General features: G+C 37.5%; 11 protein-coding genes across 11 annotated transcripts; 5 read left to right on the top strand and 6 right to left on the bottom strand. All coding sequences in view use genetic code 12, as the record gives it.

Moving 5' to 3' along the window:
- Nucleotides 1-3474: 3474 nt before the first annotated feature.
- CORT_0A09610 (hypothetical protein) lies at nucleotides 3475-4119 on the bottom strand (the record flags this gene model as incomplete). The annotated part of the gene is made up of 1 exon (XM_003866737.1): nucleotides 3475-4119. One exon carries the CDS (start codon nucleotides 4117-4119, stop codon nucleotides 3475-3477), a length of 645 nt encoding a protein of 214 aa, XP_003866785.1.
- A 2569-nt stretch (nucleotides 4120-6688) lies between these two features.
- CORT_0A09600 (Msb2 adhesin-like protein) lies at nucleotides 6689-10606 on the top strand (the record flags this gene model as incomplete). Its single annotated transcript, XM_003866736.1, has 1 exon — nucleotides 6689-10606. The coding sequence occupies one exon, from the start codon at nucleotides 6689-6691 to the stop codon at nucleotides 10604-10606; it is 3918 nt and encodes a 1305-aa protein (XP_003866784.1).
- A 574-nt stretch (nucleotides 10607-11180) lies between these two features.
- CORT_0A09590 (Snu71 protein) lies at nucleotides 11181-11690 on the bottom strand (the record flags this gene model as incomplete). Its single annotated transcript, XM_003866735.1, has 1 exon — nucleotides 11181-11690. One exon carries the CDS (start codon nucleotides 11688-11690, stop codon nucleotides 11181-11183), a length of 510 nt encoding a protein of 169 aa, XP_003866783.1.
- Nucleotides 11691-12422: 732 nt separating this feature from the next.
- CORT_0A09580 (Snu71 protein) lies at nucleotides 12423-14132 on the bottom strand (the record flags this gene model as incomplete). The annotated part of the gene is made up of 1 exon (XM_003866734.1): nucleotides 12423-14132. One exon carries the CDS (start codon nucleotides 14130-14132, stop codon nucleotides 12423-12425), a length of 1710 nt encoding a protein of 569 aa, XP_003866782.1.
- Nucleotides 14133-14280: 148 nt separating this feature from the next.
- Nucleotides 14281-16392, top strand: CORT_0A09570 (Prp39 component of the U1 snRNP; the record flags this gene model as incomplete). Its single annotated transcript, XM_003866733.1, has 1 exon — nucleotides 14281-16392. The coding sequence occupies one exon, from the start codon at nucleotides 14281-14283 to the stop codon at nucleotides 16390-16392; it is 2112 nt and encodes a 703-aa protein (XP_003866781.1).
- A 43-nt stretch (nucleotides 16393-16435) lies between these two features.
- Nucleotides 16436-18397, bottom strand: CORT_0A09560 (Rad7 protein; the record flags this gene model as incomplete). The annotated part of the gene is made up of 1 exon (XM_003866732.1): nucleotides 16436-18397. One exon carries the CDS (start codon nucleotides 18395-18397, stop codon nucleotides 16436-16438), a length of 1962 nt encoding a protein of 653 aa, XP_003866780.1.
- Nucleotides 18398-18765: 368 nt separating this feature from the next.
- Nucleotides 18766-20040, top strand: CORT_0A09550 (Rad23 protein; the record flags this gene model as incomplete). Its single annotated transcript, XM_003866731.1, has 2 exons — nucleotides 18766-18831; nucleotides 18898-20040. 2 exons carry the CDS (start codon nucleotides 18766-18768, stop codon nucleotides 20038-20040), a joined length of 1209 nt encoding a protein of 402 aa, XP_003866779.1.
- A 59-nt stretch (nucleotides 20041-20099) lies between these two features.
- Nucleotides 20100-20828, bottom strand: CORT_0A09540 (Utr4 protein; the record flags this gene model as incomplete). Its single annotated transcript, XM_003866730.1, has 1 exon — nucleotides 20100-20828. The coding sequence occupies one exon, from the start codon at nucleotides 20826-20828 to the stop codon at nucleotides 20100-20102; it is 729 nt and encodes a 242-aa protein (XP_003866778.1).
- Nucleotides 20829-22040: 1212 nt separating this feature from the next.
- On the top strand, nucleotides 22041-24362 carry CORT_0A09530 (patatin-like phospholipase; the record flags this gene model as incomplete). Its single annotated transcript, XM_003866729.1, has 1 exon — nucleotides 22041-24362. The coding sequence occupies one exon, from the start codon at nucleotides 22041-22043 to the stop codon at nucleotides 24360-24362; it is 2322 nt and encodes a 773-aa protein (XP_003866777.1).
- A 72-nt stretch (nucleotides 24363-24434) lies between these two features.
- On the bottom strand, nucleotides 24435-25058 carry CORT_0A09520 (hypothetical protein; the record flags this gene model as incomplete). Its single annotated transcript, XM_003866728.1, has 1 exon — nucleotides 24435-25058. One exon carries the CDS (start codon nucleotides 25056-25058, stop codon nucleotides 24435-24437), a length of 624 nt encoding a protein of 207 aa, XP_003866776.1.
- A 189-nt stretch (nucleotides 25059-25247) lies between these two features.
- CORT_0A09510 (hypothetical protein) lies at nucleotides 25248-26639 on the top strand (the record flags this gene model as incomplete). Its single annotated transcript, XM_003866727.1, has 1 exon — nucleotides 25248-26639. One exon carries the CDS (start codon nucleotides 25248-25250, stop codon nucleotides 26637-26639), a length of 1392 nt encoding a protein of 463 aa, XP_003866775.1.
- Between the last annotated feature and the right edge of the window lie 93 nt (nucleotides 26640-26732).

Below are 26732 nucleotides of genomic sequence, written 5' to 3'. Positions count from 1 at the left end.
CACAGCCATTACGAATTTAAAAAGAAACAAATTAAGGGAGGAAAAATATATAACAAGGTCATTCAATGCATCATTCACATTCTTATTAGAAGAGCCTCCTGTATAAAACCACTCTACTTGTGCACTAACTCTCTCACTATATACGTGAGTCTTTAATCTTAGATCTCCCTGGTTATCCGTAAACTCAGATTTTCATACAATCCAGGAATTTCGTCTTTCAAATATATAGTTATTGTCTGTTTTCCCTCTCTCCTATTGTTTGGAATTACCCCTCGTGGTGTCTATTTCTTTTTGTCTCACCAAAAAAAGTCATTTACTGCATGAAAAACATTTTGTTAGAGCCGAGTCCGGGGCGAGTTGGGGCGCTTCGCTTAGAGTTCAACACGTAATTTATCGTTCCAAAGATTTTGAGAAACTCAACCACCAAAAATTGTTGTTCAACACAAAATTTCCTCTCCGTTGCCGAAAAGATACAAGCATGAACAATCCAAGCGAGCTTCACGTGAGCTCATTAACATAGTAGAGTAAATGTAAGCCAACCACCTCTTTTTTTCGCAACAACCACGGTCAAATAGAGAACAATATCCGTTCAAAAAAAAAGAAATATGATAGAGCTCAACGCACGTTTCTTAGGGGTTTAAGTCTTTATACAGCATATTCCATACGTGCTAAATTGGTAAATATTTTGATAAACGCTTACTTAATTGGGAAATCTAAGTAAAACATATGATCAACATTCCACATATGTATGTTCACAATCATGGATTCCTTGGTAGAAAATGTCGCACATATTCTTTATATGGTGTTCTTTCTCATAGGCAATTCTGAACAGGAAAGGTTTCGGCAACCACTGTTGTGGCTCTGAATATTGTAGTGAGTTTGTAATCGGACATTAATCCCCGTGATTCTAGCCACTAGCATTGATTTTCCTTACAAGGCCAAGTGAAAGCGAAAGTAAAGGGATGCAATAAAAACTAAATGGTTCTACTTCGTGGCTAAAACCTATTGTGTTTGAATTTTATACGAACCGAGGAAACAGCTACCGTTATCTCCTCCCCTTCTCGAAGCATAAGAATGTAGTTCCTCTCGTTGTATAATCCAAGTCTAGACTCCAGACATATTAAGGAGTGTGATGCCCTTGCATAAACCCGTAATGTCGTCGCTGAACCCACGTTTTCTCCTTCTCCCTTTTACGTTTCCGTTAAGTGCTCTGTTTATGTTTTTGTAGTTTCCTCTTTGCGTAATTGTAAAAAAGAGTCTCACTATTGTTTCAAGTTTGCTATTATTAGAAATGATGCATCGTTTACAATCTTAACTATGAAAAAAAAGTTTTTGGAAAGAATCTTCAATGAAAGGAAGCAGAAAAGATTTTTCTAGAACCAATTTTACAGCCACAATCTTTTATCCCATAACCATAGCAATTGCAATAAATACAAGGCTTTATGTTAAGTTATGTCTCTTTGACGGTCTACAAAACATGGAAATAAACCACCCCCTTTTTAAACTCACTGCGACATTTTTTCAATAGTTATTTTGTTTACCCAATTATACGCTACCAGCCACGTTCGAGATTCGGAATTAATGGGAGACATTTTTTTATTTCCTTAAAGCTTTTTTTTTTAGAATTTAGCCAATGCGCATGATGTAATGCAATTGCGAGATTGCCAACAAAAATAAAACCCAAGTGATACAGCAAATCGGGGCAAATGGAGGGTAGTTGAGTATGCTCCGCATTTCGCTTAACCTCCGAAACCGGACACAGGGTTAAGCAATTTTGACTCTTCACAGTTTTAAATGAATTATAAGAGTATCAGCTAACTGTGGTTCATCCTGACAAATGTCGTAACAACACACGGTTTTTACTTCTGTTTGGGGCTTGGCTATTGTGGCTTCAATAGCAATCCAATTACCAAGAACTTGTCCCTTTGGGTTTTCATTTTATCAGAGGTAGACTGATATTTACAATAAGTTCGTTTACAAGAAAGTGTGTAGACAACAGCGTTGTAAAAATCAGTTGGAAATGTTGTGTCCATCCCACTGATCAAATTGATAAAAAAACTCAAAATGTATGCAGGGATTGATCAAATCTAGACGTGCAGCTTTCAAAAACGAGAACAATAAGATTAAAAATTTTTTTCTCTTACAATGTCACAAAATTTTATTTTGAGTCACAGTGAGGAAAATTTTTTGCAAATTACATGATTCATGCATGATATAGAACCAAAGGGGCAAGAACCATCTTCTACTCCGGCTTGTGTAGCTTATATTCACCTCGGTTTCACACGCAGAATCAAACACCCTTGCAACTGTAAGAAAAGAAATTCTTGTTGTGAACTATTCTTCACCAGTTTACCAATTTTAGGAATAAAAAATTTATTTACGGCTATAGCCGTGTCGCGGATTCCATGAGCATGCGCTCCGACATCGATTGTTCAGCCATTGCTTCTCTCATCTGTTTTATCGACGTGAAATCCATTGGCTCCAAAGTATCAACATTAGTGTATGCTACCCCAACTCTTAATTTTGTTTCCACCTTCCTCCCCCTTCCCCAAACTTTGAGTTAAGTTAACGAAAACGGAACAACAGTTGTAACGGAAAAACTCTCGTCAAATCTTGTGGTGAAATGTACCGTGAAAAATTTGATAGCACCTGCTAGTTAGCAAATTTTTGTAGATTACAGTGAAGACATGATCAAAAGATCTTCTGCGATACATTCACTATCTCTAATACTCTCACCTTAGTCATCAAGGTGGCTCACTTCAGCGTATTAATGTCCTTGGTTCACTCATTTGACTTTATCTCGTAAAAAAATTTTGCGACATAACGAGCGGGGTAAAGTTTGGAGAAACAAACGTTTCTGACTCATACAAACACTTAACACCTTTACAATGATTACGTGACATCACTCAATGTGCAGATTTGGTGGTACTAAAGCAATAGGGGCAACAAATGTCTGTCTGTCTGTCTGTCTTTTTCTCTGATCTAGCGTTGCTTTGTTTGCGAATGTGTTACACTCTTTGCAAAATCTGTTCCGTATGTTGTAGCTTTGACACGTTAGAGGAAATGCAGATACGCCGAAGACTCTCGCGACATTTATCTTCATGAAACATAGTGTCATTTGGTTATTGAACCCAAGTGCGTTTTTTGCCGTAAAATAACTCTAATTTCTAGTTTACCATCTCTAGCATCTCTCAAACTGCTTGTTAGATTATTATTATTACGTTACAGCTTGTATCCCAACACCCACTACCACAACCATGTAGCAAACTGAGATTGAAAATCCATTTCTTTGGATAGAACTACTGGGTGATTTGCAGCTATAAACATCGCTCCAATCCCAAATTCATTCTATTTATTTCTTCACCAATTTACTCATCAACTACATTAATAGTGTTGGTAGAGTCATTGACATTAAACGTAACAATTCAGTCAATGATCCGCAATTGAACTACAACCACCCACACTTATCAGTCCTTATACATTCTTATATTTATACTTCAACTTGTCCAACACCTTCACTGATTCCCCAATTTGATTAAACATGGACCGATGCATTCTTGGTAATGCATAATTGCATACGATTAAAGCAGCAAAGTAGTAAACTTTTATCTTGAACAAATCAACATAAATTACTTCAATTGAAATTAGCAGATTGAGCATACTAATGGATTGTACCAAATTGAAAGTTCTTTCAAGAATCGTTACATTGTACAGATATTTCTGTTCGATTTCTTGAACGGTTATGACGTTGAGCAATACTGATATTAATGTGAGAAATAGCAATGATTTATCATGTAAGTCACTATTGTTGAAACTGAACAGCATAATAGCAACAATCTGAGCAACGTAGAAGTAAATGATCAATTTGAGATATTTGCGGTACTGCTTTATGTTGTAATTGTTTAGTTGATTGATGTATTCAATTTGATCATCTTCGTCAAGTAATGATGATTGATCAATGACCAACCTATCTAATCGACGTAATCGACTGGAGCTTGTACTTGAACCAAATGGTGTGGTTGTTGTGTGGTCATCATAATCACTTTCCTGGTGTCCAGTTGATGACATAGTAACATGGATGCTGCAAAATGTGACCGCTCCATGATAATAAAAAATCATCCCACATGAATTTGAGAATTCATCGTACTCTAAAGCGCTACCAACGCAGTAGACGATTATATGCAATTCCTAGGTTCAGTGGGTTTTTAACTAAGAATAATACTTAAGAGAGTATTCTCTTAATCATCCACAATTAGATTGACGATACATTCAATAGTTTAAGATGAACATTGATAGTTCGTAAAGTTATTATGTGGATTTTACATCACTTTCATGCAAAAAATGTTCAAATATAACCTTTGGATCTGATATAAGTACTATTGAATAAGGCACTACGCAAGCATCTCCAGAGGATCTTAAGAGTTGGGCGTTTGAAAATCGTACCATATATCATCATACTAAAAGACCCCATAAATCGTGCCATTACTATTTAACACGACAGTCGTCTAAATTGAGAAACATCCTGCGTTATATTTTTTAAGCAGATCATCCAATCTACTTATGGAAAGGAAGTACTCAATTATACTAAAAGTGAGTTGATTAATTGGTGCTAGTTATACAACAAACACATACAGAAGATATTCTTGATATGCAGTAACTAAAACTGGATGCAAAAAAAAAAAAACAATATTACACAAAATTCGGCATATCTGGAATCGATGCTTTAGAAACGTCGACTGATCACACCATTAGCGATAGCAGCTAAATCTAAATTAGTTCATTCTAGAAGGGGGAGTTGGAGGAAACGTATCGTCATGTTTCAATATTTTCTAACTACTGCTGTATCTTGACCATCTCGTCGTCTTATGGATTGTTTTTAAACTTTTCACAATTGACGCGACTTGAAAATTCTTATTTTCCTTGACACGTTTGATCTCACTCCCACCCACTACATGACGACAAAAAGATTGAGACTACACTATGCAACACACCGCCACACTCCAAATTTACCCAAACTTAATATATCTTTCGATTCGGGAATAGTGTGATATAGGGGGTGGTTCAAAAATTCTATGCTAATTTTACAGCCCAGAGATGATTCACAACTAATGACTCCTTTGTCTCCCTTATCCATCGTCTATTTACTCCATCATAAGCAATCGATCTCCTGCAATAAATAGAGATGACATACCATGTCCCCTCCAAACAACACTAAAGCTTTCAACCTTATGCCGCTGGGCAAATTTCTTACGATGACGCAGAGGAGGGCATTGTTGGTGTATAAACTATGACGTTGATTACCGCGAAAACTCAACAAAACCGTCAAAACCGTCAAAACTAAAATTTTGCATATGGGGTGACTCTAGAATATAATGTTTAAAGTGAACTGGATGCGGGATTTAAAGAACTAGAACCATTCAATTATTTGATTTCGAATCGTGTCGTAAAATCGAAATGACTATAAAATTGTACACATTTGGTTTTGCAAGAATGTTTTGCTTTCCTAATTAGGATTCATTCGCGTCAGTTGAATAGTGGCGTTGCGGCGCCCAAATGTTTTTCCTTTCTCATTCAGTACTAGAACGAATCTTGTACGAAAATGGTTCCACCAAAGCCAGTTCCATCAGTTTCAAGAAGGAATGTCTTTTTGATCTAAACGCTAAACACAGTTCAGATGCGAACACAAAGTATGAAAAGGGTTAATATAGAGTGAAGATATATAAGGCGGGATACGCGCGAATCACAAATGCAATACAAAAATTCTTCTATAGTAGAAAGAGAGCTCTATTGTTTCTTACCTTAATTTAGTAAAACAAAAGGAAGCACAGACGAGGTATTAAAGTAGAGTACAAATTACACAAAGCCAGCAATACAAAATATACATATTTTTTCTCTTACAAAATCAATGAAAATTAGTGTTCGTAATGATCTACACTACCATTCATATATTGAAGTATAGATGTAATATTACAAAAAGGTCGTGTTTGGTAGTTTAAAAATATGTATAAGGTGCTAAAAATATTTTATACTTTTCTGACTTTTGTTTTTGTTTTGTGCTGTTGTTTCAAATTGAATGAAAAAGAAAGTATAGAAGGAGGCGTGTACCTTGGTTCAAAATGAGAAAAGTCTAAAAATGAGAATTGGAAAGGCTTTTATAAAACCAATTCAGTTTCATATAACCAAAGTGACAACACAAATCATCATTCATTCTTATTACTGACTGTTATCAAACACACACCTCACTATTCAACACCATCAACTACTACCACCACTACCACCACCACCACAGCCAACATAGTCTTCATCTACTCACGTGTTCAGTCAAATTCAATATAGTGTAGTTTCAAAGAGAGAGAAAGTGAGAAAGAAAGTGAACTCAACAACAATTCGCTTGCTAAAACACACAGGACAGACATTTACAATATCTCAGTCTGAAGACCTTAGACAGTCCTTTTCATTTCACTTTACTACATTTTGATACCCACTTTTCGACATCTTTTGTTGGTAAAAATTTTATTCATTCGCTTTATTACATTACAACTCAACTTTCCATTTTATACCCCCCCACAGTTTCTACAACCAAATTTCGTTTTTATTTCAATACCCACTTAGTCAATCTTTTTCTACACTCAATCGTTTTTGATATCTTTCCCAACTACAGTCGTTCTTTCAATTTAAATCCTATAAAATGCTTGCAAATACCAACTTGAATTTAGTATCAGCCGTTTATATATTGTCATTTGTGTCAACAGTTTATGGACAACCAATTCATTTTCATCAAGGCAATGCTATAAAGAAAAGAGCAGATAGTCTTCTCGACAGAATTCAAGATGCTGCCAATGGAGTATTTTACGGAAGAAACCAAACATCTTCATCAGATGCTTCTGAATCAACCTCATCTACTTCATTCTCAGAATTGTTTACTAGTGAGTCACCAAGCAGTGAAGACGTGCAAAGTTCCACTACATCACAAGATGAAGGAAGAAATAGTAACAACGGAGAAAACAGTGACAGCAGTAGCGATAATGATGATCGTACAAGTAGGTATATTTTTGGTGGTAATGATGCAACTAGTTCGGACGATTACACCTCAACAGCTTCAACTAGTGCAGCAACTACAAGCGAATACCAGGATACTACAAGTACATCCCAAGGTACTACTTCAAGAAATGAACCATTCTATCCAACAACGTCTTCAAGCAAAACTTCTGCAACACCAGATGAAGAGAGCTCACCTACACAAGGTCGACAAACTTCTTCAACCGTTACAGGAGCAACAACAGAAGAGCCAACGTCATCCCAAAACGATGATTCTGCTGCTACTTCAACTTCACCAGTTAACAATGAGCAAACGACATCAGCCAACAATGACCAAATAACCTCAGCCCACACTGAGCAAACATCCACAACCAACAACGATCAAATAACCTCAGCCCACACTGAGCAAACATCCACAACCAACAACGATCAAGCATCTTCAAATAACAACGATCAAACAAGCTCTTCCACATCAGCTGCATTTACTGTGGAGGGGGTTCAAAGTAGCAATAATGACCCTGTGACGTCAAGTTCGAACTTATCCCCAGCAACGTCTAGTACTTCACAATCAGAGACCTCTGGAGCTCAAACTACGTCAGCAAATGTTCAGACATCAGGAACTTCGCTGGCTGCTAATGATTATTCGTCATCTGGTGCAACTAAATCTACTGTCAGCACTTCTTTGGTTGAACCCACTGAATCATCACTTGAATCGTTCACCGCTGCAGGGTCAAGTTCCAGTGCTGCATCGTCTAGTACTGATAAAGCAGCAGCTACATCATCAACTGATACTGAAAAGTCATCTGATGCTTCAGTTGCTAGTTCATCATTAGTCGCACCTTCGTCGTCTTCATTCTCCAGTACATTTGCTACCGAGTCTTCAGCTGACTCTTCATTTACTGTTCAGTCTATTACAAGCTCATCAGGGGACACACTGAAAGTGGCTGGTACTCAAGAGTCAGCTAGTCAACAATCTTCAGAATTTGCTAGTCCAGTCACAACATCAATTGAAGCAGCAACATCAAGTGGATCTAGTTCAACATATTTGACATCTGCGTCGGAAGCAACTTTGGACTACTCCTCATCTGTAAGCTCTTCATCATATGTATCTGTTCCTGGTACAGATGAATCGCTGGCTACATTTACTGCTCAAGCATCTTCAAGCTCTTCTTATTCAGCTTCACCAATTACAACTTCGATTAATGCGCCAGTTTCATCTTCAAGTTTGATTGAACCTTCAACATATTCACAAGAACCATCCAGTGATGCAAATGTTGAGTCTGTGGTCTCACCTACTGGATTTGCTTCCAGTCCAGCTCCTGAATCATCATCACCATCATCACCATCATCACCATCATCGGTGGTTGTATCACCAACTACACTGTCCGCTGAAACATGGAGCACGGTATCACCTTCAGAAGCTGAGTTCCCTTCATCTTCTGCTTCTTTTGAACCACTGGAATCAGAAGTACCTTCAACAACTTCTCAAGTATCAATAACCCCTTCCTTCCCAATTGAAAGTTCATTCGAACTGTCAGTGTTCACATCTGCTGAACCTTCGTCACAAGACTCGTATGTCTCACCTGTTATCACATCTTCAGCTGAACCCTCAACAGAGTCTGTTGCTTCACCAGTAACCACATCTTCGGTTGAGCCAACTTCAGAGGAATCATATGTTTCGCCAATAATAACATCAGTGGAGCCTTCATCAGAGTCCGTTGTTTCACCAATAGTTTCATCTGCTGAACCGACTTCAGAATCCTTTGTTTCGTCGGTGATAACATCTACTGCACCTTCATCGGAGTCTTTTGTTTCACCTACAGTTTCGTCAGAGTTGCCATCTACAGAAGTGGTTTCATCTTCTGGCCCCACATCAGCTGTTGAGCCTTCATCAGAAGAATCATTTGTTTCGCCTGTGATTACATCAGCTGAATCATCCACCGAATCTATTGCATCACCAGTGGCCACATCTTCTGCACAACCTGGTGAATCATCAGGGGTCTCATCAATTGTTGTATCATCTGAACCTCTTTTGGAATCACCAGCCACATCGGCGACTGAACCTTTGTCCGAAACATCGTTGGTGTCACCTATTGGGTCGAGTTACATATCAACTCCTGATGAACTGGTTACATCTTCACAGGTTTTAGGAACTCAAGCTAGTAGTTTGCCAGAGACATCGAACGGAGTTATCAGTAGTAACATTGAACAGACTACTCCAATTGCTGAAACTTCTACAACCGATTTAGCCTCGCCTTCGGAAGTGTTGGGCTCTTCAGCAGTTTCTCCAGCAACAAGTGTGACAGGAGAATCAAGCATTGAATCGGCTTCTGAAGTTGTGCCACCAGTCAGCAGCGAAATTGCCAGCCAATCTAGTGGAGTCAACTCAGACATTGTTGCTTCACCATCAGCAGAAATATCCTCTGGATCAGTGGTTTCGGAATTGCCACCAGCTTCATCAGCGCCAGCTTCTGCTTCCCCTGAGGTAACCTCAGCACCAACTTCTGAACCAGCGTCTTCAGCCACCAATACCGCCCCCGAAGCAACCTCAGGCACAAAAACCACCAAGAATTGGTTGCCATCCTCATTGGTAGTGGCGCTGAGTTCAAGTGATGATCCAAGTACCGAAACTGATAGCGATCATTCAAAGCCAACAACCACTCCTTCATTGAGTCCCGGATTACCAAGGGCTATTGCACCTGAGTTGACTAGTACTCCAGGTGAAAATTATGGCGTTGTTACAATCGGGTTCAAGTCTGCTTTGAACTATCCTTTTGTTGTTAACAATACAATTACATCAGCTCAAATTTTTGAATACTTACCTGGCGTGTTGACTTATCCGTTCGATGACGCTAAAAAGTTTAATGAAACAGTTGTTAAGCAATTGATTCCATACCAAGCAACCAACATTGACTACACCATCACAGTTGCTGAAGTTTACTTCCCTACAAACTATATCAGCAAATTAAGTCAATATATCAATAATCAAAACTCGGCATTGTACAACAACCCAAGTGGAATCGAAAGCACATTGGCTTCATTAATTGACTCTAGAATTCCACTAACAGGCTTGGTTGATTCGACCCAACTGGACTCAAGCTCATCATCGAGTGGAAATGGACAGACAAACAAGTACGGATCAATGGATGCATCGTACAGTGGAGAGCAGATTACCAACAAAGGAAGAATTGCAGGAATTACTGTTGGAGCAGCTGCTGGGTGTGGATTATACATGTCACTAATGATTCTTTTGTTTAGAAGATTTAGGAAAAACATCAAAAACATTGAATTGCCACCAACTGACACTGAATCTGATTACACGATGTCTAGTGAAGGTTCATCAATGACTGAGGGAGCCATCACCACAGCATCAACTGGGAACACTACATCGTCGCCGTTTGATTTCAATTATGGTGGTGTCAATATACCGCCGCAAGAATACCCAGCGCCCCAATTTCATGTCGATGATGAGGACACTGCAAATTATTTACAAAACCCAAGCTACCAACCTCAATATCCACCACAAATGCAACATATGGATAGCAGGAACAATTTCGTATGGCCATAAGTTATTAATCTTTTAGTTTTTTATTCCAACGTGTATATTTACATTATGTGTTAAAATTTGTATACAATAGAAGACTGTCAACTAAGAAGTATTTTTGTAATGTATATTTATAATCACCGTTGAGTCCAAGCATACCAACCCAGAGAGAGCATTCAAATACGAGTGGGGTCATTTTCTTCCAAGCAATAATGGTAAAGATCATGAACCCCGCTAGAGATCTGGGTTACTTTGTCCAATGTGAGATTCTCCAGGGTGATGCTAGACCCTTTATTCGTTATTCCTGATAATGGATAAGCAACTGTACCTTGCCTTGACTTCATTAGCTGCCACTTATGTGATCTAGTACTACAATATGAAGACAAAAAAATGCCAATAAGTAGGCAATTGACGCCAGTACTTACCTCTAGTTAGACATGAATCCTATATAAACTTCAAACTATAAATTGCATGCAATAATTGTGTAATCCTCATGGAACATTATATAACGAGTTCTCGATGTACCAACACACAACCCTTCCTGTTGGACCTAATTCACTTTGGCGAGTAACAATTCTTTCCAAGTTAAACAAATGGTTCAATAGTCTACTACTAACTTCCTTAAAGTGTTTGAAACGTCTTGATTTTTCTCATAAAATTCACACCACGGAATGGTTAGAATTAATTGAACCGTCCTAAATGATACCAAAACCAACTTTACAACAATACCTGCAATTAGAACGAATGTCAAAGTATTACTAATTAAAGGATTCCGTGTTTGTAATCTCCACGTGCATAAAAACTGTTCCATCATCGTTGGTACCAGCATGAAAATCATCAAATAGAAGAATCTTTCTTCGGCAATAAAAAAGAAAGTAATAAAAAAAGCAGTATTGATCCTGTCACGCCAAATGCTATTTGGATGAAGGATATTGACAATCCCAGGTTGATGTTTTATTGGTGCCTTTGATTGTTGCTCCTTGGAAGATGATAATTCTTTCGACTCAATTACAGCGTTCTCATCAAATTCTTGTTTCTCTAATTTATCACCCAGAAACGTTTCATTCGAGTTATATTTCTTTTCCGATGCTGCTTCAAATTGTGACATTTGTGAGGATGCTCTTGTTTCTTTTGGTTAGTGCTGGACAATGTGTTAGAAATGTAATTCCGCACTTAGAAGTTCTTGGTTATCTATGAAATTTGCACACTACTAATTATTTAGCAAACTAGATCCTTTTGTCTCTTGTATACAATTTCCATAATGTTACTATGGGGCGCAATGTATAAGTAACGCTGAGTGTAGCTTTGTTTAACAGATACTCAATGAATACAAATTGATAAATAGAAAGGTGATTAAAGTTTAAAAGAGTGATATATAAACTAGTGGTGATCATCATCTTTAACAGACTTATAACAGCGAGTGTTTGCAGCAAAGGTAGTGAGTGTAATTAGCGAAAGTAGTGCATTTTAACAAATACAGTGCCGTGCCATTTTCAAGACACGTCATTGAAAGATTGTGGATACACAGCTTTGCCAAGCGACGCAAAATTCAAACCCAAATGAGTCGAATGAACAAAAGCTGATAATCCTACATTTTTTTCACACTTGCTAATCATGTTTGTGCTTTTTCTTTTTATGAAGAATATTTTGCCCTACATATTTGGGAAACCAAACGGTACCCTTTGTGTTTCATACTCTACGGCATTAGCGTGGAGCAACTTCCATATCGAGAGTTTGCAATTGGTTCTGTAATTTGGAAATTTAGTGAGCAAAGAAAAGCGAAAAAGAGTTGCCAATCTAAGTCAGCTAAGAATTCAAAAGAATACAGAAATGACCTACTTTATTTCTCCATGATTGATCCTGCAAACTGGTATAAATCATCAACTAAATTTTCAGCATCTTCATCCAACACTTCCACAAGATCCAGCACCAAAGTTGTTTTGCCATTGAAGCCACTTACTTCAATATGTTGTTTAATCACATCTGTTAGAAAGTCATCTTGTATTCCAAGGTATTCCTCCACCAAGTTGCTGATTTTGTCATGAATTTGGCTTTTCAAGTCTTCATCTAGTGATTCCATTACCAGCAAGTCTAATTTCAGTTTTGTACTTGTGTCAAGTTTCTGCTTCTTGACTTGTGCCACTTTTGGCTCATGCTTAATCCCATTATCATGCTCTTTTTCTTCGGCGGCTGCATCTTCTACATCCAATTTCATTTCCAATGATCGCTTGGTATGGCGTTGTTTCAAGTAATCACCATAGCGATAGACATACATTGTAGTAATCTCCAATTTCTCATAGTTCCTTAATTCTTCAATCTGATTCAACTTATTGTCCATTAATTTAGTTTCGTAATTGAGTAGCTTTCCGAGTTTAGACTCTAATATTGATTTTTCACTTGCATGCTGCTTCATAAAATTTGCTAGTTGGACTTGGTATTTCTGCTGGTATTCGCTTGTTTCTCGTTCACGAATCATCTTTTCATACTGCTCATCGCTCAAATTTTCATACTGTTCAGGTATAACCACAACATCTTCCTTTTCGACAACGCCATTTGACAACTGGTTCTCTTTTGATTTCCTCCCCGCCTCTGTCGTTTCAATTCCTTTGAACAATTCATTCAATTTATTTTTAGTCACCAATCTCTCATTTTCTATTTGCTTCTGCCGATTTTCCTTCTCAATGAGCAACATACGACTTCGAAACTTGATAATGTCCCTGATGATACCCTCTTTCATTTCATTGGGGACGTCAATTAAATCATTATAATCAACTTTGTAATCCGAATAAGATTGCATGACTTTGTCGAGCTCCTCCAAACCTTGTAGTTTTGGCTTAGCAAAATTCTTGGAAGTATAAAGTATTAATTTCAACTTCTTTTTCAATGATTCTGGAATTGTGCTTGGATGAGAAGGTACCTCAGCTAGTTTATCCAGAATTTGATGACTATAAATCAATTCAACTCTAGGTAGAAGGGTGTCTATATGACTATAAGTCTCAACAAACCATTTAGCATCATCCACCTTATTAAATCTGACGAATATCACCTTCAAATCGGTGAATTCGAAATTGATCTGTGACCAGTGAAACGAGCGATGACGATCAAATGATTTATCAGTATCTGGATTGATTATATTCGTGAGCACTTGCTCCACAACGTTATTTTTTAGGTTTGGAAAATTGTTCAAAACAATAGTCGATAGTTGTTGCTGCAAGTTCGTTGGCTGAATCGAGTCAATTTCAATCAACAATTTTGGCTCTTCATTTTCATCAATTGTTGAAACAATTGAGTTCGGCTCATTCTGGTTGTTGTTCAGCTGCCCGGACGTTTGGCTGAGGATTCTTGTATTGTTCGACTCAATTATATTCGATGCGTCAAACTCACTTGTAGTGGGTATGGAAAAACTCAATGGTAAAGGATTCTCATTTATGTCTTGCTTGATAGACTGAATCTTATGCTCAGAGAGCAAGGATATTAGTTTGGAATTATTAGTTGATGGAATTGTGAATGGTGCAATAAATGCAATATCAGTTGTATTTGAACCATTCATAATTGGTTGGGTATGCTTTAGTAGTTGATGGTGGGATATAGTTGAAGTTGAAGTTGAAGAAGTATTTTATTAACGTCGTAAATTTTGAGCAGACGACACTGAAAATTATACATACATCACAGTTATATCCGTACCACTTCACACGCCAATGACTACACTACAGCATTTACCATCCGATTTGGAAACTGAATTAGAATCTGTTACTACTTCAAACAATGACTTTGCTGACCTGCTAGGACAAAAACTACAAAGGAGCCCCAATGATATTGACACTTGGAATCAGTTGTTCAGTACTATCGACAAGGTCATTAGCGATAATATATCTCAGGATGATACCACCAAAACTACACTATCTGATGAAGTGAAAACCAAAATACATAACACCTATAAAACGTTGTTGACCAGATTTCCGTATTTGGAAGAAATTTGGAAAAAGTGGCTGGTGGTTGAATACAAAATGGATGGACTTGAGGCATCAATTGAGATCCTAAGAATGGCAGTTGAGTCCTTTCCCCACTCGGTTAGCCTATGGACTGACTATTTGACCGCTTTGAAGTCTACCCAATGTGCTGATTCTGAACAATTTAGACTAACTTATACGGAAGCATTACGATATAATGCGTACAATTTTGTTTCTCATCCGATCTGGGATAAAGCTATTGAATTTGAAACAGAGACTCAACCAAACTCTAAAGAAGTGTTGTCATTGTACTTGAAGGTGGTTAATATTCCTCTATATCAATATGCGCAATATTATAGTCAATTCTCCGAGATCAACAAGAATTTCGATATACACGAATTGATAGACGAGGCAAAGTTGAATGATTACGTGGAGAAATTTGGAAAATTAAAAACTGAAGACTTGTCTTTAATAGAGAAGCATCAGATCATAGACGACTATTTTGCAACTATATTTGCTTCTACACAAGCAAAAGTTAGCTCCAATTGGGAGTACGAGCAACTACTATTGCATCAAGATTTCTCATTTGACAGAAAGGGAATTGAAGAGGAGAGAACTACTTGGGTTGAGTATATCGATAGAGAGATTTTAATTTATCAGGTCGATAATGATGAAAATCGATTTGCTCTCATTTGTAGCTTGTTTGAAAGAGCATTAATACCGAATTGTTTTGATGAAGATCTATGGTTGAAATATATCAAGTTCATCGACGGGTTAGGGATCCCCGATGAGAAGAAATGTGAACTAGAGAGAGAGATATACATACGAGCAAATGCAAAATTCATTCCATTGAATCAATGCAAGGTGAGAAAATTGTATGCATACTTTTTATTGAAACAAAATGACATTGATTCGGCTGTCGAGTATTTATTTGATTGGATGAAGCTGCTTAGTGGTACCTCAAAGCAGTATTTCAAGTTACCATACTTGGAAATGACCCGTGAGATCATACATATTTGGAAAATGCTGCTAGACAAGGAGAAGTTTCTAGAGGCGATGGAGCTTCTCCTTGACAATTATTTTGATAAACGTAATGAGGAAAAAAGGATGAAGTCAGAGAATAAAGAAGCATCAAGGAATTGTGGTGCATGCCAATTACCGGATGCTCTATTGTACCTGTTTGCCAAATTCCTTAATGAAGATTCAATTCCAATAATTGTTGATCAATGCCTAGAAGTATACAAATGTCAAGGGAACTCTGTCAAGATTAGGACCTTATTCAATAAATACCACAGGGAACCCAGTTTAGTAAAATCACCATCATTCTGGAAATTTATTTTTAAATATGAAGGTATTGTTGAAAATAACTTGTCCAATTTGAAACTGATCTACAACTTCATTCGAGTAGAATCACAATTGCCCAAGCCAATAATAGACATGTTTGTTGATTGGTATTATGACATTGCATCCGCCAACATAAGAGAATATTTGGTAATTAACAATGGCCGATCGGATGATAGTATGATTTTCAAAGATTTGGAAATGTCTAATTCGCTATATTATAACAAATTGACAACAAAACGTTTAGCCAAGAATAATTACAAATTCATTGATAATCCAAAGTCCATGGCAGATCCAGAACAGAGCTATCTTGACTTATGCTCGAAACAAGCTGGTCATCCTGGCGTGTTTATTGATGCTAATCCAGAAATTACAAACTCATTCATGAATAGGGGTAGGTATATTGATCTTACAGAGGAAGCAATTCCCACCCCACTACTACCTACTTTCAAAGGGGTAGAGAAAGCTCAAGCTTTAGGTAAGAAGAGGGCTCACATTTCACGTACAACAAAAAAGTGAAAACGGAAAAAATATTTCAATAAACGTATACTATCAAATTAACCTATATTTCATCACTTTGACGGCCTATAACCATCAAGCCATCTCTGAATGTAGCCTTTCCGTTACATCTATTATCGCCATAAACCTCAATAATCTGCAACTTAGGACAACTGTCACCTAGTAAAGACAAGATTTCATTGTCAACAGCTCTAACAAATGAAGCATCCAAATACGTCAATAAAAGCAACGGAAGCTGTTGGTAATACTTGACATTCAAATTCTCAGCGTGTCTCTCTTTCAATTGTCTCTTGAATTGGTGACTGTCATCTGTAAAATTTTGAGATAAGAAGTCGCTGGTTATTCGATGCAATGAGTTTATACTTAGTTCAACTAATGTATGACAAGAGTGATTCAATAAAGCATAAATTGCCTCATCTCCTAGGTCAGTACATTTCATCAAGTTAACTTCAATCAATCCACCAGCATTGACTTTGGAAAATTGGTTGAAAGCAGTTGCAAATCCTTCATTGGAAACTTGATCCAAGTTTTTCATGGAAAGTTTAGTTAGATTACGGCAGTACTTGGAAACTCCATCTAGGAGAAACTTTTCAGTTAGGGCAGAACATCCATCGACATTTAATGACACTAGTGAATCACCAGTCTTTTGTAGAATCTCTATAATTATATCATCTGTGACCAAATCTTCGTTTGTAGGATATGATACCTCAAAATGCTGTAGCTTCGACAGTGTGATGCGTTTTGATATTTGACTGTATGTATCTTGAGTTGTTATCCCATCCAATCGTGACAACTTTAACGACGTTAAGTCTTTACCACAGTTTTCCAACAAGCTCAAAAGAGACTCATTACCAAACCTGTGAGTATTCCTCACCTCGAATACCTGCAACCTACCCGCAACTTGGTTGAAATATGCCTGCCACATCTTGTCACTGATCAAAAAAGGGCCGTTCAATGAAAGTGAATTTAAATGCCTTAGATTCGAGGCAAAGTATTCCAAATTGTCGTTGTGTAGCTGTCCACACATGAATAAAGTCAAAGATTCCAAGTTGGGACAATAAGAGGCAATTTTATTCAACGAATCTGAGTCAACATTGGAACAATCCCAAAATGATATATTCTTCAAATCGGGAGACAAAAATAATGAAATCGTTTTATCATTTAATGATCTATTTTTTGATAAAATCAGGGATATCTTGTTCAAATTAACCTGTCCAATATCTCCTAACACATCAACGTCTTCGATATTTTGTGTGATCTTTTTAATACATACATCTTGCAATTTGGGGATCTTGACCGTAGTCCTGTTCAATAAAGCTTGGGCTACTCTTTTCCTCTTTTTTCTAGCATTCAACTGATTTGTTCTTGCTCTCCGTTCACGTTCTTTCAACACCTTATTACAAGAATCACACAAGTAACCCGATTTTTCCTTGATAAATCGCGAGTAAACCGAAAGTTCAAACTTGTCGCCGCAATCAACACATGTGTCTTGATCTCCAAAACCTTTCATGTTCGCATTCGTTAAATCATCTGCATCATCACTGTAATCGTCATCTACGTTGCTATCGTCGCTACTATCATCGTTACTGTCACTACCACCACCAGGCAAGCCACGTTTGTGACTACTGCCATTAGCGCCACGTCTTGCTGCTCTCAACTTACGTTTAGCTGCCTTTCTCATTTGAATAATCTCGTCATCGTCTTCATCTTCTTCTCTTCGAGTCGGAGTGGACAGTTGGCGGCGTGATGCGCGTCGTGAAACAACAGGGCTACCAGCACCAGACGAGTTCTCTATAGGTGTGTCATCGCGCTGACTCTCCTCATCAGAACCTCCTGCATCAGGGGTCGTCTCTTGGGTAGTGGTATTTGTTGTTGTTGCTGCTACCTCTGCTTCTCTAGCACGTCTTTGCCTAAACGCGTCAGTGATACCTTCACTTTTCAAAAATTCTGTTAGAGCAGAACTAGGGCCTTTAACACCTCCTGATTTTTTAAATCCTCTAGCCATGGTGATGATATGAAACTATCAATGTGTTGATATAGATATGTACGAAATCACTTGAGTAGAAGACGAGATATATAGATAGATATATATCTCAAGTAAAATGTGTCTGAAATTTTAGATTGCAGCAAAAAGAATGAAATAAAATTACACAAACCAAGATACAATATGTATGTGTGGATGTTGTTACAAGATGTATCACTTATATGCAGTATACTCTTTTTATTCTTCACTGAAAAAACAAAAAAAAGTCGCCACTATCAGAGAGACAGATGGACTGAGGAGAAAGAAAATACCACACCCAGCACTTTACATTTTGAAAGGAATTGATTGACATAGTATACACCATTGATAATAGTGTTAATCAGGCCAACATGAAAATCATTTTCAAAGATTTCAAGAAACAGACCATTCCAATTGAGGTGGAATTGACGGATACAGTATGTACTGCCTAGACACACACACTTCGATGCCCCTAACTCATTTTATACTAACATACATCATAGGTTTCCTCAGCCAAGGATAAGTTAGCACAAGAAAAGGATTGTGTCTCTTCACAAATCAAATTGGTTTACTCAGGTAAAGTTTTGCAAGATGACAAAACTTTAGAAGAATGTAAACTCAAAGAAGGTGCATCGATAATATTTATGATTTCAAAGGCTAAAGAGACCCCAACTCCTGTACCCGGGAGCCTGGTACCAGCTACTGAGGCAACTGCATCAGCATCAACCGGAGACTCAACAAAGGTTGAACCAGCTGGATCAACACCCACAGCACCTGCACCAGCCTCGGAAACAGCCACCAATGCCGAAGGTGCCACCGCATCAACCTCATCTACCGGTCCAGCTGAAACTAGTGAATCTACCTTTGCATTGGGCAGTGAAAGAGAAACGACTATACAAAATATTATGGAGATGGGCTATGAACGACCTCAAGTTGAAGCAGCCTTGAGAGCTGCTTTTAACAATCCGCATCGTGCTGTTGAGTACTTGATAAGTGGTATCCCTGAGTCATTGCAACGTCCTGCAGCACCAGCTGCAACTGCTTCAGGAAGTGGAGCTGCACCATTAGCTGAATCTACCACAGCCGAAGTATCTCGTGCTGATGACGACGACGAAGGTGATGCTGACGAGAGTCAAGGAGGGGAAAACTTGTTTGAGCAAGCAGCAGCGGCTGCTGCACAAGAACAGGGTGGCGCTGGAGGTCCTGGCGTTGCAGGTAGTGGGGCAGGAGGAGCAAACACTGGAGCTAGTCTTGGTGGTGGAGAAGACCAACAAATGCAATTATTAAGAGCTGCATTACAATCAAACCCAGAATTGATACAACCATTATTAGAGCAATTGGCAGCTTCCAATCCTCAAATTGCCAATTTGATACAGCAAGATCCCGAAACATTTATTAGAACATTTTTAGGCGCCGGGGGTGAAGATTTAGGATTTGAAATTGAAGGAGAAGAAGGCGTTGTTGGTGAAGGTGGCGAAGGAGCAGATCCTGAAGGTACTGTACGTATACAATTATCTGAACAAGATCAAAATGCCATTAATAGGTTATGTGAGTTGGGATTTGAGCGTGATTTGGTAATACAAGTGTATTTGGCTTGTGATAAAAATGAGGAGGTTGCTGCTGACATATTGTTTAGAGATATGTAGAGAGTGAGCAAATATATATTTGTGAGAATGTGTGTTAGATTTTATCCTTCTACGTGATTCTATATCTCTAACTCTGATAACGAGGTAATTGTCTTGTATTCCAGTATGTCTTCGTCTGTTAAAGGCGCATTTCCAGGTCTAATAACAATGTAGCTTTGCATATTTGCTTTCAAAGCAGCCTTTACTTCATCCACATTATCGCTAAGAAACAACACCGATTGTGAATCGTCTTCTTTACCAATCTCTTTCAAGATCCTTGAGTAGGAAGTGTATGTTGTTTTGTGGCCGGCTGTAGTAATATCGAAATATCCACTCAATTTCTTATTCAAATCAAGTGACTTATCAGAACCATTATCAACATATCCGAATAACAACTTTTGGGCGCCAACACTGCCTGAGGAATAAATATAAATCTTGTGATGCTTATTGGGGAATGATTCAATAAACTTGATTGAGTCAGGATAAATCGGCGCTTTCAATTCACCTGATTCATAACCTTGAGTCCAAATCAATCCTTGCAATGATTTCAATACTGGGTCTTTGATATCAGAATCAACCAAATTTTTTAAGTAATTGTAGATGGACAGCGCTGATTCAGTTATGTTTGAAGGTAAATTATCTAAGATGCTGATTATTGGATCATCTGAGCCAACTTGATTCAATGGATACTTGAATTTATCTAGTTCGGCGGGAAGTTTAGCGATGAAATATGGAAACAATGTATCTTTAACGAATGAAATGGGACACACAGTTCCTTCTATATCAAGAATAACAGTGTCAATGGCCATGTTGGCGTTCGAGAATGAATTATAATGGAATGCTTTATTACGATTGTCTGGTTTATGTTGAATATGAATAACGATTTGTTGGATCGCTTCGGGTGAAATATGACAGTGTGTTTTATAGCCACTAAACCGCTCTATCCCACAACGAACGTTGCTGAAAAATTAGCTATTGGTGAAGGAAAAATAAAAATAAAAATAAAAATAAAATTGCAAAATCACAAGCGCAACATTCGCATTGTCACCTTTAGACTGAGCATATAAAGCCATAGTAAGCGTTCTTTGCAAGGGCAGTAACATCAAAGATCATCATCAATTACCTCGTAAAAAGTTTGTAAATCGAAATGGTTGGTTTAGTCTTTAAACAGAGAATGCACAAGTCGGACATCCAATGAAAAAGCTCTTCTCATGGGTTTTCAATCATCTCAAGCCTCTTGGGTTCGTTGCAATACCACACAAATAGCGGTAGGCTCTTCTTAAGTTCAAAGCATGTAATCGGAATTATTACATGAGGAGAACATTGTTTTATCTCCATGCAAAGTCAACCCCATTTTTTTTTTTTCTTGTTTCAAGCTATATATATGCAAACGAATGTTCTGCGAAATTAAAGGATTACAAAAGCAACTTGTGCAGCTGTAGTGCGGATATTGTGTTGTATTGGGCTGCTTGCTACTTTCAAAATGTGTTACCAATGGTTGCGCCAAATATCAGATAAGTGCAATTACACAAAGAGACAAAAAATTGTTGGGTAAATGTGTCAAAATATCATATGGTCCACAAGACAAAGATTAGTAACAATGAATTTAACAATAATCGATAATAAACATGGAGTATATTATATGCAAGGCTTAATAGTGTTGGTGATTTACGGTGGAGATATGCTCCATAGTAAACTATGTGTAGTATTGAGTTGTGATTTTGTATTCAAAATATCTCCGACACACAAAAGAAATTTATGTAAGAAGAAAAAGAAGAAGAATAAATGATAAATTGTAATTAGACTAACTGAAATTTATAAGAAAACAACACTATTCTCCTCTTCTACTTATTCCAACTTAAGTAAAACATAGGCAACTATTGCATAATAGAAGAAAGCTCAAAGATCAAAACAAGAATATCATCAACAAACCGCTATCATATTGTATCATTCACATTACACGCCATCGAAACCCTTTCTAATTAATCGCTACACCACTACATTTGACCTCACTCACAACAATGTCCGATCGAATACCACTTTATGAAGAGTTTGAAGATTATATAAATGAAGATCACATCAGTGAGTTCGCCAAGGCCCTAGTATGGCAAGACCATGATGATATCGCAACTACCCCCGCCACACCTAAAAGTGAACCTTTGGATTTCGATGATATATCATCACTGGGAACTGAAGAAATAGAACAGGATACAAATAATAATACTTTGATTGGAGAGGGGGCAGAACTTGGCATTTCACCCACTACTAAGCCAGATATGATTACATCAAAAAGTGATTGGTTTCCGGTAAGTGCTTCCAGTGATAAATCGAAGTCCAAGTCAAATTCCAAAGACAAATCCAGGAAGTCATCTTCTGGTATTGTCTCATTGCAAAATGAATTTAGAAATAACATAACCTATACATTGCTACGGTGGCCCATCTTAATAGCTGTTTTCATCTGGGTAGCAATCTTAGGGACTTTATATTTTTGGATAAGAGTCCATGTGGCACTAAAAGAATACTTCTTCACCTGGAGAGGCGAGCGGAAGAAATTACGTCAAAAGTTGAGACAATCAAAGTCTTATGAGGAATGGGTAGAAAACGCTATAAACTTAGACAAGTATTTGAACTTAGATAAGTGGTCAGAAAATCCGAAATTTTCGTATTATGATTACAAGACGGTGGGGATGACCATTTCAAGGTTGAAAAAAGCTCGTGCGGGTAACAATATTCAAGAATTACAAATACTTCTACAAGGAAGTTTGAAACGGAATTTTGCTGGAATTGAAAATAGACAATTGTATTCACATAGATATTATGGAACCAAAAACTTGGTGCAGTCGTATTACGAAGAAGTATTACGTTGCATAGATATAGTTGCTGATTCAAATGAAGTCTCACCCGAAGTCAAGTACAAGTTTTTCAAAATTGTCCTGAAAAACTTTGGTAAATCAGCCTTGTGTTTGAGTGGAGGAGCTACTTTTGCTTATACTCATTTTGGAGTTGCGAAAGCTTTACTTGATGCAGGTTTATTACCAAATATTATATCGGGTACATCTGGGGGTGGGTTAATTGCTGCATTATTATGTACAAGAACTGATGAGGAGTTAAAAAAGTTATTGATTCCACAATTGGCAAGGAAAATAACTGCTTGCGAAGATCCATGGTATGTGTGGATCCCAAGATTAATCAAGACTGGGGCTAGATTCGATTCAGTGGCATGGGCAAGGAAATCAAATTGGTTTACAAGAGGATCAACAACATTTGAAGAAGCATTTGAAAGAACAGGAAGAAAGTTGAATATTAGCACCGTCCCTGCTGATCCGCATTCGCCTGTTATCTTGTGCAATGACATCACTTCTCCTCATTGTATCATATGGTCTACATTACTTGCATCTTCGGCTGTCCCCGGTATCCTCAATCCAGTGGTGTTGATGATGAAGAATCCTGATAATGGAGCAGTTGTTCCATTCTCTTTGGGAAGCAAATGGAGAGATGGGTCTTTGAGAACAGATATACCTATTGATGCGCTCAACACATATTACAATGTCAATTTCACTGTTGTATCTCAAGTCAACCCACACATTTCATTATTCTTTTTTGCACCCAAGGGAACTGTCGGTAGGCCAGTCCCCGTGTCAAAAAGTAGAACAAAGAAGGAAAAATTTGCTTCATTTAGAGGTGGATTTATTGCAGCTGCGTTAGAGCAATTATTACGTTTAGAAATTCGAAAATGGTTACAAATTGTTAAATCACTAGACTTGTTGCCTCATGTATTACAACAAGATTGGTCAAATGTTTGGTTACAAAATTTCACTGGTTCAGTGACAATTTGGCCCAGGAATAAATTGATTGATTTTTGGTACATCTTATCTGATCCTACTGAAAAACGATTGGAGGAGATCATTATGAAAGGTGAACGTAGCATGTATCCCAAATTGCTTTACATCAAGAATCGAATTTTAGTGGAGAGGGCAATTGAACGTGGGAGACGGGTTTCTGCCAAGGCTATGAAAGAATCTCGAATCAACCTTGAAATATCAACCAATCAACACAAAGGCATAGCCGACGATGATGAAGATGAAGATGACATTGTTCCTAGCGACTACGATCTTGCAAAATTCAAAGCCAAGATCGGATTGACTAATAAAGATTTTGAGGATTTTGCAGCGGGATACAGTGGTGCTGATCATGATGGAGATGATGAAGATGACGATGAAGAAGACGATGCATTTGATGAAGATTTGTTGGTTAGGGACATGTATGATGATAGTGATACATTTAGTAGTCCTTCACTGCCTAGTCCAAGTAAGTTCAAACACAGACGAAACACTGTGTTTTGATTATATACTACTACCAGATAGTAAAAAAGTATCGACATTTTTGTATATCGTTGTAATTTTCTCTATGGTAGTTTAATCAACTCCGTTCTTTTCCCTTTTCCATTGCTTCTTTACCCTTACGTCGAATTTACCCACATCACCCATTTCACCACCAGCTTCTGCAATTTGCTGGAGGTAGAATAAACAAAGGTCAAAACTCTGACTCATAATTGTTTGCTTCTGCTCTAGTGTGAATGGACTCAACACCCACGAACTCATTGTGGCCTTACTTGCTTGAGCTGGCTTTGGTCCTATTCCAATACCCAATTTCAAAATTAGGTAACTGGTTTCATTCTGCATCACAGTCATTAAATTCTTTACACCATTGTGACTTTCATTTTTCTTAAACTTTGACAATTTAACCAGTGGAATATCATTTTCAAAATCATCGTATAGAATAATGACAATTGAACCATTTGGTAATTTCTCATTGGAAATGACTTTATTCCATGCTTTTGCGCTTTCGTTCATGTAGGTGTTTGATTTAATGAAAATGAGACTATTGTCAGCATTACTGGTCATGGAATATGTTGATTTGGGAACGAGTTGCTTAACGGTGGATGAGTAGTTTTCTAGTAGTAGCTTTAGCATTATGTGGCCGGTAGAGTGCCGATTGGAGGGACCTGGGTTACCTATTGAAAATAGCACCAAACTCATGTTGATATGAAAAACCGGGAAGAATGTGAGTCAAACAGTTGCAAAAATGAATTTGGTCAAGAAATTAAAAGTGTTGCGCTGGAATTTATCCGCTGTTCAAAAACTGATCCACATACATATACAACTACATATCTTGTACAACTCAACCACCTCACACAGACTTCTCAGGGTTGATAGAGATCTACAAGCATGACGAAAGATGAATTGAATCAGAATGATACAAGCTCAGAGCCAGTGAGTGAAACACATGCGAATGACAATGCAAACAAAAGTAAGAAAGACTACGATCACCTTCACAATTCAACAAGCCTATTTGAATCAAAAGAATTAGCTGAAAACACGAAAGCCAGTGATACTAATGTAGGGATTAAGGAAGAAGAAAACGGGTCGAGTGAAAATGGGAAGAATAGTGAGGTTTTGACAAACGAAGTTGAAACCAAGCTTGAACAGAACACAGCCGACGAAATTGAATTTCAAAACAAAGTCACTGATGCAACAATTGACGAATTGAAACAAGAAGCAGACGAATTACTTCATAACAATATAAATCAATCCCTGAATGGCGAAGATGATGAGGACGAATTTGATGACTTTGATGAATTTGCAGCTGCTGAGCCCAATAATAACCATGAAGAAGATGATTTCGACGAATTTGGAGATTTTGATGAATTCGATACCTTTGAACAACCCAGCAACTATATTCAACCAGACATCGATCCTGCATTCCCTGATTCCTGCTTTTCCAACAAGGCTGATTTTGAATCAAGATTATCTAAGCTTTTATCAAAATTATTCATCACTGATGAATCCGCAAAACCAACTTCACTTGTACCTGAAGAAACTGGCACTGATAAATCCACTGAATCATTACTCAATAATCGATCAAGAACTATATATAAACAAATTTCCACCATGCCTTATCTACATCCACCAAATTGGATACGACTGGATATAAGACATAATTTATTGATTAAATTGGGTATACCAATAAATCTCGATGAGTTGAATGCTAATGCAACCATCAGGTCACAAAACAGCAATACATTCGATATTTCCACACCTGAAAGTGAAGCAAGTCTGAGTAATCATCATCTAACAGTGCCCTCGCATCATCAACGATCAAGAAAGAAATCCATTAGTGAACAAGATATAAACTGGTCCAATTTCACAATTCCTGACTTTAATTCTCTCAAGCTCACCAACGATCAAATCCAACAAATTCTAACCACAACAAATGACACACTATCCAAATTTGAGTACGACTTAATGGAAAATTCATCATCACAATATTTGCAAAATGTTAAACTGGATGATATACTAGATGCAAAATTAAAACAATTGTCATTGAATCATCAAGAATTGTTAAAATTGAGTTCGATCTGGCAACATCAATTAGTTGAATTACGTAAAGATTATGAAATTTATGAACAAGTTGTTCAAAGTTGTATTGGATATTCACAAAAATTACGTCGTGAAGAAATTTTGGAAAATTTGAAGAAAATGAAACATTCATCTAGTTCATCAACTGCTACGTCTTCTTCATCTTCTTCAAAGCAAAAGAAGAAATTTTGGAAAAAGTAAGTGAAATAGTACATAGTTGTCCGATTTCAAAGCGTATTTATATATAGTACATTACATTCTAAAAAAGAATCGAATTTGTAAAAAAAAAAAGGG

The sequence above is a fragment of the Candida orthopsilosis genome (assembly GCF_000315875.1).
Source record: "Candida orthopsilosis Co 90-125, chromosome 1 draft sequence".
Classification (NCBI taxonomy): Eukaryota; Fungi; Ascomycota; class Pichiomycetes; order Serinales; family Debaryomycetaceae; genus Lodderomyces; species Lodderomyces orthopsilosis.
Note: the sequence above shows the minus strand (reverse complement) of the source record. Positions and strands in the feature narration are given on the sequence as shown.